At 37.8% G+C, this 17988-nt stretch overlaps 1 protein-coding gene across 1 annotated transcript in view; it reads left to right on the top strand.

Annotated features, from left to right (window-relative positions):
* Positions 1 to 6342: 6342 nt before the first annotated feature.
* Positions 6343 to 17988, top strand: part of LOC132893498 (uncharacterized) — a 103881-nt gene continuing 92235 nt past the window's right edge. Inside the window, exons 1-10 of the mRNA XM_060932694.1 lie at positions 6343 to 6373; positions 6535 to 6567; positions 6825 to 6954; positions 10617 to 10726; positions 10977 to 11021; positions 11106 to 11241; positions 11371 to 11474; positions 11842 to 11886; positions 12113 to 12248; positions 12826 to 12925. Of these exons, the coding sequence (XP_060788677.1) occupies positions 6343 to 6373; positions 6535 to 6567; positions 6825 to 6954; positions 10617 to 10726; positions 10977 to 11021; positions 11106 to 11241; positions 11371 to 11474; positions 11842 to 11886; positions 12113 to 12248; positions 12826 to 12925 (870 nt within the window). The remainder of the gene's footprint in view (positions 6374 to 6534; positions 6568 to 6824; positions 6955 to 10616; positions 10727 to 10976; positions 11022 to 11105; positions 11242 to 11370; positions 11475 to 11841; positions 11887 to 12112; positions 12249 to 12825; positions 12926 to 17988) is intronic.

Below are 17988 nucleotides of genomic sequence, written 5' to 3'. Positions count from 1 at the left end.
GTAAACTTCTGACAACTGTATATATAAGCATATACACGTTATTTTCGCAAGAATTCTATTCAGTTTATACACTTGGTGGGCTGCTCATAAATCCACCCAGTTCAACTAATACATGTCTTCAACCAATAAAATATTACAATGTATTCCTAAAATTGAGATTAAATGAACTGCAATTTTAACAATAACTACAACTTTAAATTGCATTTAATCATGAAATTTGGATCACAGCATCGTGCAAATTGGGAGGGCCACTGAAAACGGTAAGTCGAGACCATATCTTATTAGAAGCTTGACCGTTTCCTTCAAACTTACTGTATCTCCCTGGCAACAAGTGCTCATGGTCCCAATGGCTTCTGGTCTTTCCTTCCCCTGATATCACATTTTCCATAGTTGTAGATTAACTTTATAGTTACAGCTATTATGGTAAGTCCGTTCCACATTTCTCCATAGTTTGTTTTGGCTTCTGATGCCTGTTTGTCTGTACTCTGTATACATTTTCTGATTAAATCAAGGTCATTTGCAAATCAATACACGGTACACTCACGCACTCAGTGGCTGGGGCACTGAGAGCTTCAGGGTGTCATATCTCATCTAGAAACAGTATTAGATCACAAAACTTAATAATTGCTGATTCAACCAAGTATTGTAGGTGTAAAAACAGGATTCGACTCAAGAACATTTTTTCAGCTGCAGCTGAAGAAGATTCAAGGAGAAGTTCCAAGAAGCTGTGGTTAGAAAGACCTGAAAGCGAAAATATATCCAGTCTAACCACTTGACATCTGTGAGTTAAAGTGATTGAAAACTTGCTTTGGCAGCAGAAGAACTAGATTATAAATTATCAGTAAAGTATTTTTAATTTATTGTCCAGGGATTAGTATTCAATGTCAAAAAAGAGCTCTTGAATGTTTTGGACATGTAGTACTTTGGTTATCCCAAGCCTCAACATAGAGGTCACTGATAACTTCTGGAAGTAGAAACAAAATATTTTTCTGCTGCTTCTACACTACACAATGGTTCTAACTCTCTAATGGGACCTTCCTGAGACATTTTAAACAAGTTTAAGAGTGAATAGGAAAAGATTCTGAATGAGTATCATCTAATTAATTTAATATAATCAAATTCATGATACCATTGAACTAAGTATTGTATATTTATAGGAGCGACATGCTGGGGTAGTGGGTAGCATTACCTGCCTCACAGCTCCAGGGTCACTGGTTCGATCCTTTCCGAAATATCCCAACTTTTGTGGAAATGATGTATGATATGTACAGTAGCTCTGATTGGCTACTGTACTACTAGGCTATCAGCTCATATACCGTGAGTAGAGAAAAACAAAATGGTGGTGCGCATCAAGTCGGATATATCACTTTATCAAGTATTTAAAAGAATTTGCAAAAGATAAAAATGCTCTGTTCCTCAAAATCCAGTGAACGTGGATAGAATAAAACAATTACTGCACTCAATCTCATAATACATGGCTTGTATGACTCGATTTCGTGGAATAACTTTTCTATAAAACAGTTATTCCATGATATTGAGTTGGATATGCACTGATGGCGCCATGTACAATGAGATTGAGTGGAATAATTGTTTTATTCTATCCACGTTCACTGGAGTTTGAGAAACGGAGCATTTTTATATTTTGCAAATTTTGATAAATAAAAACTTGATACAAAACATCCGACAAACTCGTTTATGCTTGGAATGTAAACATACCGGTGAAATGTCAGTAGCAATTTGTGAAAAATGCTATAATAATTCTTGAAAAATAAAAAAGATACGCTCTTACCATCAAATACTTTCATTCCAGATTTTGTTGCTTTTTTTTGAGGGGGGGTTGTTTCAAGTACAGTTTTTATTTCGTTCTCAATTGGTTCAGTACCACGGTTTGCTATTTTCTTCTTCTTCTTTAGGGTTTTTGGCAATTTGGTGCCACCGAGTGAGCTGGAGTGTGGAACAGGAGATATTGGGGGTGGGAACTATATTCATTTAGCTATGTCTGTTTCTTTTAAATACTTGATAACAAAGTGATGTATCTGACTTCATGCGCTCCACCATTTTGTTTTTCTTTATTCATGGAATATGAGCTGATAGCCTAGTAGTAGAGTAGCCAATCAGAGCACACAACTGCTCATATCCAGTGAATGTAGATAGAAAAAATATATATATGGGTCTGTCTCTGATTGGCTATTCTATAGTATATATACTCTATAGTATAGATAGACTCATATATATATATATATATATATATATATATATATATATATGGGTCTGTTTCAGAAACTTGGTACTGTGGGGGTACCCCACTAAATATACTCAGTCAATAAACTATATGGTTTTGAATGATGTTGGTTTTAATTTGAAGTAAAATGATGAAAGAAATAATACAGATAAAAGTAAATCTTTGATGTGAATATTCAGAATTTGCCAAAAATTCTGCAAATTTGTGGAAAAATGGCGGCTTGATCTGGGACATGATAAATGGTTGACTACATCGCATTCCCTTAAAAAGGTTGTAGTCCACTGAAAAGTCTACAGTTATCACTAATTGTATTTTAAGTTGTAACTTTTCTACACCTTTATACACCTGGTGTGCTCACAGAATAATCATAACCATAATAAAACGTCATGTAAAATATTTGATCACCGTTGTAAGTCCATTTTCCGCATACCCAAAACCAATACGATCGTGTGTTTTGATCTAAACGGAAAGCCTCAGGGTCAAGGTCACTACCTCACCAAAAGTAGTAACTTAAAATCACTACGCCATATAAAAATTTAGTTATAAATCTGCGATTTTGTTTTTTAAAACGAAAGCTGAAAGTAGCTGGAAGAATATGTTTCTTACAGAATATGTTACGATGGTAGCTGGTCTTGTAAGAATTTCTGAGCTATAAAATGAGTTGTGGTCTATTTTTTACCGTAGCGTGTTATTTGTGTGCGGGGAAGGACACACATTCACAATTTGCATGTGTAGAATGGAATTTTCCACTCCAACAGTTAGAAGTTGATCGTACTTCCATTTGCGGTCTTTCTGTTATACAAGTGATCTGTTCGGACGTTATCACTGAAAAGGTGAGTTTTGACAGTTTTATTTTGTTTTAGTCTTGCAGTATAAGGCAATAGAATGTTTCTTTTTCATCTTACTTTCATATTTCGTAGTGTTTGCGTATTTTTGGCCAATATTTTGCAACCATGGTCAATTTAGATTGAACTTTTGAAAGAATCTACGGCCAGTCATTTTGCCATGATGATGGATTTGAACATTTGTTCATAATGAGCCACATTATCAACTTAGTTCTTGGCATTTCATATTGAATAACTTTATTTGACATTAATATTTGATGACCATCGGGCCTAGCTGTGAAGAATTGATGTTATTTATTTATGAGGAATTAGAAAATTAAAAAATTTTCACACTTTCGTAAGACGGAAACGGCCACATGTAATTGTTTATTACGATAGTGAGCTTTTAAACCATAAAACGGGAACAAGAATAATTTTATTACAATAAGGTGGCCGACCGTTTCATTTCCTTTCAGAAGCGATAATAATAACGGACAGAGCTGAGAAAAGTTGATGTGATTTGTGAGAAATAATGGAATTAATGATTTTATTGATTTTATCTCACATTCGTAACGAAGCGGTCAGCTGTCTGAGATCGTGCTTCCTTATTACGAGAGTGAACTTGTAACCATAAAGAGTGAATGAGAATAATTTTTTTGAAATATATCGCTAACTGTTTCAGTTCCTCACAGAAATGATGATAATCACACAGTTAGTTGAGAAGAATTGATATTGTGAGCAACTGTGGAATTAATGATTTTATCTTACTTTCGTAAGTACGAGTCAGAACCAATATCATGTGTGTGATGGGTGATTTGGCCTGAGGTGCCGTATGAAGTTTGGTGGATGTGTGGTGAAGTGTTACTGAGCAAAACTCCATTCATTTGAATGAGGCCAAAAATCAATGGAAGCCTATGGAGGTAAAAAGATGCGTGAAAACCAAGGAAAAGACGAGTGCAGGTCTCAGATGAGGGGATGGATCTGTGTGGGGACTTGGCCTGAGGCATCAAGTGAAGTTTCTTGAAGTTTGGTCACTTGGTTAAGATAATTGATGGAGAGTGAAAGTTTTTCTCCTGAAACACCATTCATTTTCAATGGGGCCAAAAATCAATGCAAGCCTATGGAGGAAAAAGGGATGAGCAAAAAGAAAGGAAACATATGAGTGCGGGTCAGACCCGATTGCATGTATGTGTCGGGGGAGTTGGCCTGAAGTATCACATGAGGTTTGGTGCATCTGCAATGGAGCATGTCCGAGTAGGACAATTTGATTCATGAGCCCTATTCATTCTCTATGGGAAAAAAACAAAAGAAAAACGACAAGAACAAGAGAATGGGCATGTTGATCCAAAAGCTGTATACAAGCACACGACACCACTTCGGACCAGACGTCTCAGAGTTGGAACTGTGTCTCTATCTCGAACGCCCTAGGAGGAGTAGTGGATCCAAAAAACGTGTTGGAATAAGGCAGAATAAGTAAACTTAAGAAGAACAATATTGTGCTTGCAGCCGAAGCAAGCACACTAATTAACGATTTTATCTTACGTTCGTAACACGGAAGTGGTCGGCTGTCTGTGCCTCCTTGTATTTAAAGCCCCTCTTTCACAGATTATAGGCAAAATTGATTGAAATTTCATATCAAGAAAAAAATCACATATATTTATTCTATGTCTCTGTAGTTCTTTGTATGTAATTGATCAGGATGAGAAAATGGATCGTTTTGACGGTATGCATTATTGAAAGGGTCATTTTTAACAGTATCACTGATACTGCTTATATTTCACTGTCATTTTGCAAACAGTCCTATTTCGCCATATCAAATACCCAAAATGTATCATATTATTCATATTTAAGTGAATAATCAATTCAGTCATCATAACTTGGCATTTTTAACCCAAACAATCAAAAAGAGGAAATTTATTCAACATTTTCACTCATCTGTGAAAGAGGGGCTTTAATTCTTCATGATGTAGTTTATATGTAAATCAATTTTACAAAAACATTTGAACTGTAATCAAAATATAATTTAACTTTAAGTTGTGAGAATGATTACATTTTAATGCAGTGTGTAAATCTGCAACTTGTTCAGATGTGATATAAGTAATGATATCCTCACTGTAAAAAGAAACTAGCAAAGAAAAAAAACGTTTCCGTGTTACATTAGTAATGAAAAAAGCAAATAATTGAATAAATCAAAGGGATATTGTGTGACAGTTTCAAACTTTTGCCTGTGTATTACTATTATGCTAATTGATAATTTAGTACAAAATAAGGGGTGTATCTACATGACATCCTGCAGGCACAACAAAGTAAAGTTTAATAAAATGTATTATAACTGATGAACATTCGAACCTAAGGAGTAAAATTTAAAAATAATGATAACAAATACGTTTGTTTTTCTGTCCAATAATTGCATTTAAAGAAACAAATATACGTACAGAAAAAAGATATTCCTTGGTTATTAAAGAGGGTTTTTAAATGCATACATGTTTCCATGTCATGTTATGCGAGTGAACTTCAGAACATCGTTAAAAATTTCCACACTGGAGGCCAGATAAAGCAAGACGCTATCTTTATTCTTATTAAACATGACAAAAGAAACATTGAGTGTTAAGTAAATGCCAAAAAAAAAAGTAAAATTAGAAAATTTATTTTTTGACCAGAATGTCCCAAATGAAAGACCAGTTTCTGAGACGGACCCATATATATATATATATATATATATATATATATATATATATATATATATATATATATATATATATTGCACTTGTGCCCATACCACTGCACCAGACAAGGATGTCCTCAAGCCAGAGTCCATCTGGCACCAGTGTTCCAGTTAAAGTCACTGAGATCACATTTTTTCCCCATTCTAGTGTTTGATGTGAACATAGGCTGAAGCTCTGACCTGTATCTGAATTATTTTTTAATTTATTATTATTAGTAGTAGTAATAGTGGTAGTTATATATATATATATATATATATATATATATATATATATATATATATATATATATACTGTATTTGCATTGCACTACTACCACAGTACTGGTTCGGTACAGGCATTGCATAGATGTTCGTAATAAAATAGGTAGTGAATGGCTCCATATTTATTCTCTAAGTTTATGGATCATTTCAGTAGTTTTTGTACAAGGAAATATTTGGGTTTTTGTTCTGACTTATATCCTGGTCCTCAGTATGTCATTTTATATCTATAAATGTATCAATCACAGTGTTTCAGTGCTTGAAGCTTCAGCTCCGACACATACAGAATCGCAATGCTGTTCCTGAAGTTCACTCTACTCACCTGTAAGTTTCTTCCATGATTTTCCAAATTATAAGTAATATTTAATTTTTGACTTGGGCATAAATAGCTAAATGACATTCTTGCATCATAATGGTAGAAATAGTAAACAAATAGCAGAATTTATGTTCTTTTAACAGGAAGATATCTGTGTTTTGCTTTACAGTTATTGCAGCTCAGGGCATGTATGTTTCTGGAGGTAATATTTAAATAACCTAACATGGATAATGGAGAGCTTAAGGAAATGATACAGGTTAACTTGCTGAAATACCTGTGCGTATAATCTATTTCTTCAGAGAATATGATTACCTGTGATACTCATATCCATCGTCTTACTTGTGGTGAGCTTACGTTTTCTTAACTCTCCAACAATATAGTCTAACATAGCTGTATAAAACATAATTATTATTGTAGAAAAGCACATATGCTGTGATAAATTTATAAATATCTTTTCAGACACTGGACTGATAAAAGTAAAGTCTTCTTTGTATGGCCGTACTGACAACAGTACCTGTAACACGACGTGGTTTCCATCTGAGCCTGTCAATACCAGCTGTTCAATGAGGATTTCCACTATTGCTGATAGGTACAGGGTTTCTTGTGTTGGAATATATAGTGCGTGTACGACAACTGCCAGACATTTGAATGCAGTGATTTATGTAAGAAATAAAGCATAAAATGGAAAATGTAATGGGAAAATAATCAGTAGGCTACCACAGAATTACTGTTATCAGCACATATACTGTACAGCTGTAGAGAACATAACAGCACATCCTAAAGCATTTTATTCCATTTATGCCATGGTAACGTTTGTAATGAACAGCAGGTCATGCTTTTATCTGTTTATCTGGGCGGCACGGTGGTGTAGTGGTTAGCACGGTCACCTCACAGCAAGAAGGTTCCGGGTTTGCGGCCGGCGAGGGCCTTTCTGTGTGGAGTTTGCATGTTCTCCCCGTGTCTGCGTGGGTTTCCTCCGGGTGCTCCAGTTTCCCCTACAATCCAAAGACATGCAGTTAGGTTGACGTGGGGCGGCCTTGGGCTGAGGTGCCCTTGAGCAAGGTACCTGACCCCTGTGCTCTGGTGTGGCTGCCCACTGCTCTGTGTGTGCGTGTGTTCACTGCTTCAGATGGGTTAAATGCAGAGGATGAATTTCACTGTACTTGAAGTGTGCATGTGACAAATAAAGGTTGTTTCTTATAGTTTATATATGTCAGGATTTGGGACTTTTCATACGTTGCAGTTCCTCTCTTCCACCACTAGATGTACCCATTTTGCTCATTTGTGTCGATTTTGGTAATTACTGGCACCTGTGTCTAGTTAGCATGGAGGCGTACTAGTGCATCTCAAAAAATTAGAATACCATGAAAAAGTTCCTTTTTTCATAATTTAATTCAAAAGGTAAACTTTCATATATTCTATATTCATTACATGTAAAGTGAAATATTTAAAGCCTTTTTTGTTTTAATTTTGATGATTATGGCTTATAGCTCATGAAAATCAGAAATCCAGTATCTCAAATTATTAGAATATTCCCTAAGATCAATCAAAAAAAGGATTTACAATACAGAAATGTCCAACTTCTGAAAAGTATATTCATTTATACACTCGATACTTGGTTGGGGCTCCTTTACCATGAATTACTGTATCAATACGGTGTGGCATGGAGGTGATCAGTCTGTGGCACTGCTGAGGTGTTATTGAAGCCCAGGTTGCTTTGATAGTGGCCTTCAGCGTATCTGTATTTTTGGGTCGGGTGAAACTCATCTTCCTCTTGACAATACCCCATAGATTCTCTATGGGGTTCAGGTCAGGCAAGTTGGCTGGCCAATCAAACACAGTAATATCATGGTCAGCAAACCATTTGGTAGTAGTTTTGGCACTGTGGGAAGGTGCTAAGTCCTGCTGGAAAAGGAAATCAGCATCTCCAAAAGCTCGTCAGCAGATGGAAGCATGAAGTGCTCTAAAATCTCCTTGTAGATGGCTGTGTTGACTTTGGACTTGATAAAATACAGTGAACCAACACCAGCAGATGACATGGTACCCCAAATCATCACAGACTGTGGAAACTTCACACTGGGCTTCAAACACCTTGGATTCTGTGCCTCTCCACTCTTCCTCCAGACTCTAGAACCGTGATTTCCAAATTAAATGCAAAATGTACTTTCATCTGAAAAGAGGACTTTGGACCACTGAGCAACAGTCCATTTCTTTTTCTCCTTAGCCCAGATAAGACACTTCTGACATTGTCTCTGGCTCAGGAGTAGCTTGATATTAGGAATGCGAAAGTTGTATCCCCTTTCTTGAAGATGTCTGTTCATGATTGGTCTTGATACACTGACACCAGCCTCAGTCCACTCCTTGTGAAGCTCTCCCAAGTTCTTGAATCAACTTTTCTTGACAATCCTCTCAAGACTGCGGCCATCCCTGTTGCTTGTGCACCTTTTCCAGCCACCCTTTTCAGCAATGACCTTTTGTGGCTTACCCTCCTTGTGGAGGGTATCAGTGATCATCTTCTGGACAACAGTCAAGTCAGCAGTCTTCCCCATGATTGTGGTTGTGTGTACTGAACTAGACCGAGAGATACACTGTGTTCATACTGTTTTACTCAAACTCGAAATGAAATATTCTAATATTTTGAGATGTGTTTTTTTATGTTTTTGTACTGGATGCCATACTGATTAAAATTAAAATAGAAAAATACTTGAAACATTTTAGTTTATGTGTAATGAGTCTATAATATATAACATTTTCACTTTCTTAAATAACTGATGGAAAATATTGAACTTTTTCCACAATATTCTAATTTTTTGAGATGCACTAGTATATTGTGTGCTTAACCTTGTGTGCCTTGCTGAGTTTTGCAGTCTGCTTTATTCCCGAGAATGTTAGCATTGAGTTTGAGACCTTTTGACTGTTATTTTTTGACACTGTCTTAGTTTCTTAGTGCTTTTGTTGTTGTTGTTGTTGTTGTTGTTGTGCTGCTATCAGTTTTTGGAATCTCCTCTATCTTTTATTTTGGATCGTCTGTGTTTTTGGTGCATTTTGCTTTTTTAACTTCCTTTTGTGCACTCTGTTACTGACACCTCATATGGGACCTGTTTGGTGCAAGACCTGCATTATTTTGGAATTTGCCAGATAAAATTCTGTAGCTACTTTCTTGTGATTGTGTTTCTCTGCATTTGGGGCCAGTTCATCCATTGTGGTGGCGGAGAGGATCTTACACCGTCTGTCACCGTCTACACCGAAGACCTGGGTTCAAAGCTCCATCTGCCTGACAATATAGAAAAAGAAGCCTTTATTTGTCTCAAGCACGGTGAAATTCATCCTCTGCATTTAACCCATCTGAATCAGCAAACATAAACATGCACAAGTGAGCAATGAGCACACCCAGAGCAGTGAGCAGCTATACTACAGTGCTTGGGGAGCAGTTGGGGGTTACGTAGGTGCCTTGCTCAAGGGCACTTCAGCCCAAGACCGCACCATGTTAACCTAACTGCATGTCTTTGGACTGTGGGGGGAAACCCGTGCAGACATGAGGAGAACATGCAAGCTCCACACAGAAAAGCCCTGTCGACTCACAGCAAGAAGGTCCGGGTTCGAGCCCTGTGGCCGGCGAGGGCCTTTCTGTGTGGAGTTTCCATGTTCTCCCTGTGTCCGCGTGGGTTTCCTCCGGGTGCTCCGGTTTCCCCCACAGTCCAAAGACATGCAGGTTAGGTTAACTGGTGACTCTAAATTGACCGTAGGTGTGAATGTGAGTGTGAATGGTTGTCTGTGTCTATGTGTCAGCCCTGTGATGACCTGGCGACTTGTCCAGGGTGTACCCCGCCTTTCGCCCGTAGTCAGCTGGGATAGGCTCCAGCTTGCCTGCGACCCTGTAGAACAGGATAAAGCAGCTACAGATAATGAGATGAGATGAGACCATGCAAGTCCCTGTGAATGAGTTGTCACTATAGAAACAATAATGTAAAGAGTGTCTTAACCATGGGATTTGAATTATGGAGCTTGTGTTACAGAAAATTAATCAACACCTTCTGAGCAATCAGATTTGAGAATTCAGTGATGTAGTGTAATCAGGATTGAAATTTATACCTGGATTTTTGCAAAGCTGCTATGTGATATTGTCCATTGCTAAAAGTGCTATGAGCTAGTTTGAACTGTAAATCTTTGCTATTTATGCCAAATTCTGAATACATATAACTCAACACCATAACCCTGGTGAGATCATTTGATCTGTTTACCCCCAAACAGATGCAATGGACTAAGAGCGTGTGAGCTGAATACGGAATTACTTGATGACCCTGACCCGTGTTATGGAACCTACAAGTACTACAACACCACTTATGACTGTATCAATGGCCGTAAGTAGTGCATAATGTAGAGGTGTGTTGGAATTTGTTAAGACACTTTTGGAACTGACATCTAAATGCAGAACATAGGATATTTACTCTTGACACACTGATATTAATCTCATACTAGTAGCATCCTGCATCTATCAATTTTTGTTTGTATTTATAGCTATGTAGTAATTTCATAATAGTCTCCCATGGTTTATTGCCATACCAGTTGATCATAACATTGCATGCACTTTTTTTTATTTCCTTCCTCTAGGGGTTGCTGTGATCTGTGAGCGTGGCTACAGCACACTGGATTGTGGTAAGAACTTCACTGAGTCGATGTTTTATTTATTTTTTTCTGTTGCCTTTGAGCTACAGCAGTTTTATCTGTGTCTCTGCACAGGAGATGATTCGATTCAGATCATAAATGCAAACTATGGACGTGCTGATTCAGTAACTTGTTCCAATGGACTCTCTAACAGTTTGATCCAGGACACCAACTGTTACGCTCCAAACACACTCCCGACTGTGGCTGCACTGTAACATTTTTTTGTTTGTTTGTTCGTTCGTTCTAATAAACGTTTTACCTATTAGATTCACCTTTATTGACTAGATGCACTTGGTGTTCACTAGTTAAAGAGGCCATGTTTTCTTACTTTCATTAAAAGGTGTAATGGACAGCAGAGATGCACCGTAGAAGCTTCATTCAAGCTCTTTACAGATCCTTGCTTTGAGACTGTTAAATATCTCACTGTGTCCTATTTGTGCAATCGTGAGTACGCTGTTTTCTGCTTTTACCATTTTATTTAGTAATCTTAGGTTAACAGGAATTAACTAAGGCACTTTGATCTATGACTAAAAGTAGGTTAGGGCAAATAACTTTAGAAAACATTGAACCTAGCTTAGTTTCCCCAACAAAGGGTGATTTTATTTAAATGTGCTTAGGCCATAATGTCTTTCTTTTAACCATAGTGTCCGAGTATAAAAGTTACAAATGAGTTTAAATAAAGATTTTTAATATGTACATCTATTGTATAGCTTGTGTAGTTTTGGTAGTAAGGTTTTATTTGTATTGAAAGTGTATTCGAAAAATTATGAAAATAATATTTAATATATATAAACCAAAGCATTTCCTACAGGAGAAATTGTGACCTGTGAACACGATACAGCTGTGCTGACATGCGGTTTGTGCTCTTTTCCCACTTGTTCCCTTGTTACAGTATTTTTTTTCACCTATTTTATTGCATGTTACATAATAAAGATTACATTAAACAGTATGTATACTACCTATTGTAATGCAAAGCTTTTAAGACAATATCCCATCAGCACCAAGTGGATCTTTCCCCCACTGCTTTTCTTTAAATAGATCCTAATATTCTATATTTCCCTTGTGCTAAATTCTAATTTTAGGTGTTCACCGTTTAAAGATCATCAGTGCTAACTACGGCCGAACCGATTCCACCACATGCTCTTCAGGACGACCTGCCAATCAACTCACCAACACAAACTGCTACACGCCTAGTGCATCTGATAAAGTTGCAGCTAGGTAACAGAAGCACTAACTTAAGTGTGATCTTTTTTTATTACTACACATGCCTGTTATCATTAAAATACGTTACTTGTCATGTCTGCACCTGCTTGCACTCAAGACTCCACTTCCCAGAATTCACAGTGGCCTTCAGCTACGGCTGCCAGGGAGTACATCACCCATCCTGCACTCCACCATTCATAGGCCTCTGATTACTGATTGCACATACGTACCTGTTCACAATCACCACAGCACATGATAAAGGACTGTTTGTTTTTGCAACTAGTGTGAAGTATATACTCAGTTCTTTGTGGCTGATGGTACTAAGTGGTTTGTTATTGTACTTTTGAGTCTGATGGTGATGTTGTTTGAACTTTGATTTTTGCTCTTTCGCCTTTGTCTCTGATACCCTGTTTGTGCCTTGCTTGTCAGTTTCCTTTTCTTTTTTTTATTCTGTTTTTTTTTTTTGTTTTTTTTTTTGCTTGCCTCATGATTGGGTTTGTTTGCCTGAATAAGCTCTTCTGGCTTTTACCTCGGTCATCTGCATTCCTGACATTACTAATATTTATGGATACAACTTAAACCTGTTTTGCAGATGTGAAGGACAGAATGCTTGTGAGGTGCCTGCTACAAACAGTTTCTTCTCTGACCCCTGCTATGGCACCTATAAGTACCTGAAAATTGTGTACAGCTGTGTCTAAATGTGAGTTTGGGGGGGTTTCCTCTCTCCACTCTCTCTCTCATATACCTAATAAATGAGCTCAGCTAATATTAACGATGGCTCACTAGAAAAAATATCGCAATCCCAAAATGTACATTTAAAGATTCTGAAATATTATCTGAGTCTCTTTTTACTGCTGTTGACAGAATAATTGAAGGATTCCAGCCTTTTTTCCCAGTGGACTCTTTTCAGCCCAAAAAGGAATCCGGCCAAGTTTTAAAGACAGACATGCGGCGATGGAGCGGAGAAGTTTTGTTGGTGGTGTATGTAATTTGTGCATATTATACCAACTGCTGTAATTTTATTTTTGAAATGTACTTTCTTTGTTACAGCAAATGTGCAATAAATTATAATCTAACCACAAGCGTAACAGGCATGATGAGAGTTGTGTGAATTCGTGTTCAGAGTTGAGTGGTGCAGTGGTTGTCCAATCTGATCTAGGGGGGAAAGGCCAATAACATTTCAAAAATAGTGCTCAAGCAGACAGGTGTAAGGCACAATGTCTGATCTGCAGTCATTTAAAGTGGAATGATGAATTCCAGTAAGAATCTTGTATTGTCTTATTATAACCAGCCTGTAAGACAGGGACTAGTTTGAGCACATTGTCACCTAATGCCCTGGTAATGAGTGAAGGAAGTGCTTTTACTTATGCATACTATTTAAAAAAAAAATCCTCATTAAAGTGTGTTGGTATCTACAGTATCAGTCAAAAGCGTGGAAACGCCTACTCAGTCAAGTGTTTTTCTATATTTTGACTATTTTTCTACATTGTAGAGCAATACTGAAGACAGTGAAACTATGAATGGAACGTGTATGGAATTATGTGGTCAACAAAAGTGTTTAAAAATACATAATGTTTTGTAATTAAGATTCTTCAAAGTAGCCAGTGTTTACCTTGATGAAGCTTTGTACACTATTGACATTATCTTAACCAGGTTCATGAGGTAGTCACCTCGAATGCTTTTCAATTAACAGGTTTGCCTCGTCAAAAGTTATCAGTGGACGAGTTTCTTGCCTTCATAATGCGTTTGAGATCAAACAGTAAATAATAAAAATATAAGTAAATAGTCCTATTCAACACTACAACTGTAGTAATCCATATTATGTCAAGAACCACTCAGTGAAGTAAAGAGAAATGACATCAATCGTTACTTTCAGACATGAGTGTTTTAATTCATAAAAATAAAAACCATTGAATTAGGTGTACCAAACTTTTGTATATTTACTAGAATTGGTTCTATAAATAAAATATAACCTATAGCTGCAAAAGGAAAGGATGATGGTGACAGATAAAGTTTAAGGTTATAAGATTACGGGCGGTATGGTGGTGTAGTGGTTAGCACTGTTGCCTCACAGCAAGAAGGTTCTGGGTTCGAGCCCAGCAGTTAAACATGTGGTTAGGTTAACGTGGGGCGGCCTTGTGCTGAAGGTTGCTCACTGCTCTGGGTGTGTGTGTGTGTACTCATTGCTCACTTGTGTGTGTTCACTGCTTCAGACGGGTTAAATGCAGAGGATACACTTTACTGTCCTTGAGTATGCATGTGACAAATAAAGGCTGCTGCTGCTTCTAAAAAAAAGTATGCAAGACTGCTGTTAGACTGAGTATCATCAAGGCTGTGATTCGGCCACAGGAAATGGTTTTAACGTAACAGGCTATTGCTAGAATTGGAATTTCATGTACCGAACACAGACAAGTGCACTCATAGAAACAGTGAAATGTACCAGTGCTGATACTCAATATCAACACTCCTGGAATTAAATTAGTAGAATTTAGTAGAATTTATTTACTCCACACTGGACGTTGGCATTCAGGCCCAAGCATATGATTCCTTGACATCTTAGTGCTCCAATGTTCTTCAAACCACATCAGAAAACCTCAGTCATGACCTCTGTATTGGTTTCAGCACTTCCTGAAGTAGCAAAACATTACATTGAACAAATGACTGATAGGAAATTTATGTATGGAACATCCATGGTCACCACTGATGGTAGTGATGTTTGTGTCGGGGTTTCAGCAGGTGTAGAATAGGGATTACCACAGCTTCAAAATATTCTGCTACAGAATGGTAAAGTGGTCTTCCTTTACAGATGGCACACATCCCATTATGTCAAACATGGAAGGCATATACCCTGTCTCCAGGTAAATTGACTGTTCACACTGTATCAGACCTATAAATAAATAATGGGTGTTTTCCTGGGAAATGCAGTACTTGTTTTTTTTTTTTTTTCATACAAACTACATCTGGTACATTGAGTAACATATTTTCCAATATCTTCACTCCGATGACGTCACTCACAGTGTTTTCCTGCTGACTTGACGCACGTTGTCAATATGGCAAACCGGTTCAACATTAAAATTCTTTTGATTAACTTGCAATATTTTTTTTGTGTGAATGTGTCATATTGTATAAAGAACATTACATCACTTCTTTCACTCGTGAATATATTCACCACTCAAATGTCATATCTTCGTGCCACCATGTAATATCCCCCCTCTCTCTATGTATGTATGTATGTACAGTGTATATAATGCCCAGGGGCTACGGTGTCCCTTTCAGGACATACAGTCAGGATGTTACACACTTAGCACATTTATTTTTCACCAGGGGTTGATCAATATAAGATTTATTCCTCAAAATTTGAATGAGAAATTCAAAGGTATGCAGTTTCCATGAATAATTTCACAAATTTTCAATATTCGCGAACCCGTGATGGTCTCTTCTGATGCTGGTGGACATCCAGATCCTTTTGCCCTGCACAGACGGTCTTCCTCTTTGAACTTTTTGTGCCCTGTTCAAATCTGCATTGCAGTTGGTGCATTTTTAGAGAATTCTCTCATAAATGCATGCTGCACAGTCTCATTCGACTGTGTTCAAGTGTACTCTAACACACAAAATGCCTTTTCTTTTCCAGTGAATGGCATTTATATGCCTAAAAACAAAAAACATTCAACATGGGCAGCACGGTGGTGTAGTGGTTACCACTGTCGCCTCACAGCAAGAAGGTCCGGGTTTGAGCCCAGTGGCCGGCGAAGGCCTTTCTGTGCAGAGTTTGCATGTTGTCCGCGTGGGTTTCCTCCGGGTGCTCTGGTTTCCCCCACAGTCCAAAGACATGCAGGTTAGGTTAACTCAGTGCTTCTCAATTATTTTCTGTTACGCCCCCAGGAAGAAGAAAACATTTCGCGCCCCTCCACTCTCCGCCGTGACTATCAATAGTATAATTTGTCTATAAAATTGTTATAAGACTTATAACAATGGTGTTAGGTGTACTTATAATATAAGTACACCTCTGCATAACATTGTATCCTTATTAACATTAAAGAAAACGAAAAAAGAAAGAAATATAGATCAACTTACAACAAAGAATAACTTTATTAACATTGTTTTTTAGTCTGTAACAGAAAAGATTTGAAGTCCATCAAAATGCTTGCAATTTGCAAAATTAAAAAAAAACGTAGTTAAACTATAAACATTTTTAACCAACTAATTCGTCCTTTTCAAATAGTGGGGCGTGCCCCATTTGATACTGAAAAATAAAACTAAATAAAATCAATAAATAATAAATTCAAATTGATCAGCAATATTAACTCAGGAGCACAATATATAAAACACTTTAACCAACAAAACTAAAATTAATAAAACTATTTGTGCTGATATATATTTTTAATCAAAATGAGGAAGTCAGGATTAATGGCTACAATGAGCACATTTTGCAGTGCACAGCTTTTCGAAGCGGGGTTTGAAGCATGATACTGCAACTCTCAGCTCCTGCTCAATGTTTAGCTGGGACCTGGACTTGGTCTTCAGTGCAGCAACAGCAGAGAAGCCAGTCTCACAAAGATAAGATGTTGCAAAGGGAAGAAGAATCATATTCTTCTTCATCATATTTCCTCGTCTTAGCTTTCGGGAGATTGTCATTTGTCTCATTATCTCCGTCTCTCTCCGCCTTTCTTTTCATCCCTGTTAAGTATTTTTCCATGGTGTCTCTTGATGGTTGGTTCACTGCACTTCATAGCTCCTGCTCTGTGCTGTGTGTACGCAAAAAAACCCTACCCCATAGCGCTAATAATCCCCGCGCACACCCTGACAATGAGAGCACCACTGCCACCTACTGCCCACTATTTGAGAAGGACTGGGTTAACTGGTGACTCTAAATTGACCGTAGGTGTGAATGTGAGTGTGAATGGTTGTCTGTGTCTATGTGTCTGCCCTGTGATGACCTGGCGACTTGTCCAGGGTGTACCCCGCCTTTCGCCCATAGTCAGCTGGGATAGGCTCCAGCTTGCCTGCGACCCTGTAGAACAGGATAAAGTGGCTAGAGATAATGAGATGAGATGAGAACATTCAACATCAAATTTTGACCTGTTTCCACGCATGCTGTTAAAATATGAGGTCAATTGAATGAGAATTGGCAAAGTTATTAAATTGTGAAACTATATCAAATTTTTTTGAAACACCCTGTGTGTGTGTGTGTGTGTGTGTGTGTGTATATATATATATATATATATATATATATATATAAAAAAGGGCGGCACGGTGGTGTAGTGGTTAGCGCTGTCGCCTCACAGCAAGAAGGTCCTGGGTTCGAGCCCCGGGGCCGGCGAGGGCCTTTCTGTGTGGAGTTTCCATGTTCTCCCCGTGTCCGCGTGGGTTTCCTCCGGGTGCTCCGGTTTCCCCCACAGTCCAAAGACATGCAGGTTAGGTTAACTGGTGACTCTAAATTGACCGTAGGTGTGAATGTGAGTGTGAATGGTTGTCTGTGTCTATGTGTCAGCCCTGTGATGACCTGGCGACTTGTCCAGGGTGTACCCCGCCTTTCGCCCGTAGTCAGCTGGGATAGGCTCCAGCTTGCCTGCGACCCTGTAGAAGGATAAAGCGGCTAGAGATAATGAGATGAGATATATATATATATATATATATATACACACAGTTAGGGCCATATATATATTTGGACACTGACACAAATTTTGTTTTTTTACCTGTTTACTGAAACATATTCAGGTTATAGTTATATAATGGACATGGACATAAAGTCCAG

Source organism: Neoarius graeffei, chromosome 10, assembly GCF_027579695.1.
Source record: "Neoarius graeffei isolate fNeoGra1 chromosome 10, fNeoGra1.pri, whole genome shotgun sequence".
Taxonomy (NCBI): Eukaryota; Metazoa; Chordata; class Actinopteri; order Siluriformes; family Ariidae; genus Neoarius; species Neoarius graeffei.
The sequence above is the reverse complement of the archived record's forward strand: the minus strand, read 5'-3'. Positions and strand labels throughout refer to the sequence as shown.